This window comes from Echinops telfairi, unplaced genomic scaffold (assembly GCF_000313985.2).
Source record: "Echinops telfairi isolate 266 unplaced genomic scaffold, ASM31398v2 ScPeMD7_7457;HRSCAF=8495, whole genome shotgun sequence".
Classification (NCBI taxonomy): domain Eukaryota; kingdom Metazoa; phylum Chordata; class Mammalia; order Afrosoricida; family Tenrecidae; genus Echinops; species Echinops telfairi.
The window spans coordinates 2,614,641-2,617,593 of NW_022111357.1; the positions used below are offsets into that span (position 1 = coordinate 2,614,641).

Consider the following 2,953-nt stretch of genomic DNA (forward strand, 5'->3'; position numbering starts at 1 on the left):
AGACCACCGAGCCGAGCAGCTTCCAGGTGCCGCCGCGGCGGTCCATGCGCACCATGCGCAGGATCTGCAGGAAGCGCATGCTGCGCAACGCCGACGTGGCAAAGATGTTGCCCTGGGTGCCCGCGGCGATGACAGCCACCGAGGCCACGAACACGATGAAGTCTGCAAAGGCGAGGGCGGCAAGGTCACGGCTGGCGCCAGGGAGCCAGCCCACCCTGCGTCCGGACCCGGGGTCTGGGGCTCCTGGAGCCTTAGGGGGTAGTGATAGGATCCGTTAAGTTGAGTCAGCACCCAGGGCTGGGCTCAGGAAGGGGGTCCGTGTCGACCCTAGGGCTTGGGGTCAGGGGTCAGGCGCGGGTGGGCGGCCCTTATTACCGATGACACAGAAGGGTTTTCTGGCAAAGCGGAAGCGGCCCTGCCATCCTCGGTACCGGCAGCAGCATCCAGCGGACCAGACGCGGATGATGTACTCGAGGCCAAACACCACGATCATCACAAACTCCTGTGGGACCAGGGGCCTGAGTCCTGGTCCTCAGGACACAGCACCAACCCAACCCGGAGGCCCAATACCACTTCAGACCACCTGGATGATGCTGGGGAGGGCTCCCGAGGTCAGGTGGCCCTTTCCAGGGCCTCCAAGGATGCTGATGGCCCAAGACGCCCTCCCTCCAGAGTTCCCATGAGCCATCTGGATTGTTCCCCCTCACCGCCTCCAAGCCAGCCCAGACTCCAACCCTGACTGTCCCACCAGGAGCGAAGCTATCGGTTTGTGTCCTGGGGGAGGACAGGGCTGCCTCTGGCCCATCATAAGCCCTCACCTAGAGGCAGGAAGTCCCAGCACACCTCCTCGAAGGCTGGGATGAAGCCCAGAGTGGGACAGCCACCAACAGCCTAAGTCACAATGCCCAGCACAGGCAGTCTAAGAGGTTCCGCTATCAGAAACCTCCCTCGCCTTCCTCAGCCCAGAGGTGCGGCCTCCGCCCTGGGCTCCTGACACTCACCAGGATGAGGAGACATTCATTGGCAAGTTCCTGGTGCTCCTGGATAGTGGACAGCACGGACAGCACCAGGCAGCTGAAGACCAGCAAAAATCTGTAATTGCAGCATGAAGGAGAGGGTTAGATTGCTGGATGAACAGGACAGCTGAGGAATTTCTGGCAGGGGCCTGCAGAGAGGAGGGGAGGCGGAAGAGAGGCGCTCCACCTGGCTGCGGAAGCTATACCTGGAAGGGAAACTGTTTGCAAAGCAGACTCCACCCAGAGTTCCCCAGAATCTGGAAGCCCAGGGCAACAGCCTCCAGCCCCAGGCTGGTAAGCTCATAAACACCTTCCAACGCCAAGCCCCCCGGCTGCCGGTGAGTCACTCCAGCCCATATGGATCCTAGAGGACAGAGGACGACTGTCCCATAGGGTGTCGACCTGCAGGCTGGCACATCCACCTCTCACAGAGTGCCGGTGGAGCAGCTCAGCACTTCACCAGGGAGCCCCCAGGGGTCTTCACATATGCCTTACAAGCTCCTCCCTCGCCCCTTGACATGGGCTGCTCTAAGAGAGGCCTCCATTCACTCTGGGTGAGCTGGCAAGGGGCACAGACCAGCTCAGGGTCTCCCAGCCAGGGAATTCCTCAGGCTCCCTTTGTCCACAAAGAAGTGCCCCAGAAGCCAGCACTGGCGGGGGAGGAGCAGTGGCTAGAGCAGCAGTTCTCAACCTGTGAGTCACGACCCCTTTGAGGGTCGAACGACCCTTTCACAGGGGTCGCCCGATTCACAACAGTAACAAAATGACAGTGATGAAGTTGCCACAAAAACTATTTTATGGTTGGGGGGTCACCACCACATGAGGAACTGTATGAAAGGGTCGCAGCATGAGGAAGGTTGAGAAACACTGGGCTAGAGAATGGGCTTCCCTTCCCCCATGAACTCAAAAGTGGACTTGGGTCAGCTGGGCTCCTCTGCAGCCCCTGCCTTCCTGACCTAGAGGCGAGGAGAGAGGTTTGGTAGGGAGGGGAGGGGACAGATGGGGGAAAGGGTGTGGAGAGAAGACATGGGCTACCGAGACCTGGAACTCCCTTGAGGGTGGTGGGAAACTACTGGGCCAGAACCAGATGTTTAGAAACAGAAGAAACTTTAGCACCCCACTAGTCCGACACCTCCCTCCTCCCCGACTGCACACATGAAGAAGGCCCAGGAGAGACAGGGAGTCACCCAAGGATTCCCACCAGCTTTCTGGTGGGAGAGGGGACGGGAACGGGAAGGAGGAGGGGACGTGAGTGTGTCAGTGTGTGAAGGCGGGCGGGAGAGGAGGGCACAGACTCACTAGACTGGTGTTTCCGCCCCCTCCCCGCTGGACCTCCTCCAGTACCAAACCACAGAGTCTTTAGGAATGATTATTATCCATTTTAATCACAGAACAATATGGGATAAATTTAGAATTGATGCCTTTGAATTGCGGTGCTGGCGAAGAATATTGCGCCTACCGTGGACTGCGTGCCAGCGAAGGAATGAATCTGTCTTGGAAGAAGTACAGCTAGAATCCTCCTTAGAAGCAAGATGGCAAGCTCTTGCCTCACGTATTTTGGCTGTGTCCGAAGGATTTAGTCCTTGGTAAAGTGGGGGGGGGGGGCGGTCTTTTTATCCCTCTTAAAAAAATGAACCAGACATTGTTTATTTGGAAACTTTATTTTCACATTATTTGTATAACCATTAATAAATATTTATGATACAGAAAAATATTGCACACTTAATATAAAACAAGGCATTGTGCCTTACAAGGAAGACATAAAATGTCCAAGGGATCTTTAGAACATGACAGTTCTTAAAAGTTTCAACAAGAGACATGTTGACCCCCATCCTGAAAAAAAAAATGGTTTCAATAAATAGCAAACAACCTTCTTCCAAATAGAAAATAAAGTACACACATATCCTCCCCCTCTAACAATGACTGGACTATCTGTG

At 55.6% G+C, this 2,953-nt stretch overlaps 1 protein-coding gene across 1 annotated transcript in view; it reads right to left on the reverse strand.

Moving 5' to 3' along the window:
- The window catches only part of KCNQ4 (potassium voltage-gated channel subfamily Q member 4), a gene marked incomplete at its 5' end in the record, with an annotated part of 65,908 nt that overhangs the window by 26,377 nt on the left and 36,578 nt on the right, over positions 1 to 2,953 (reverse strand). Inside the window, 3 exons of the mRNA XM_004705271.2 lie at positions 1 to 162; positions 376 to 502; positions 1,002 to 1,092. Coding sequence (XP_004705328.1) covers positions 1 to 162; positions 376 to 502; positions 1,002 to 1,092 — 380 coding nt within the window. The remainder of the gene's footprint in view (positions 163 to 375; positions 503 to 1,001; positions 1,093 to 2,953) is intronic.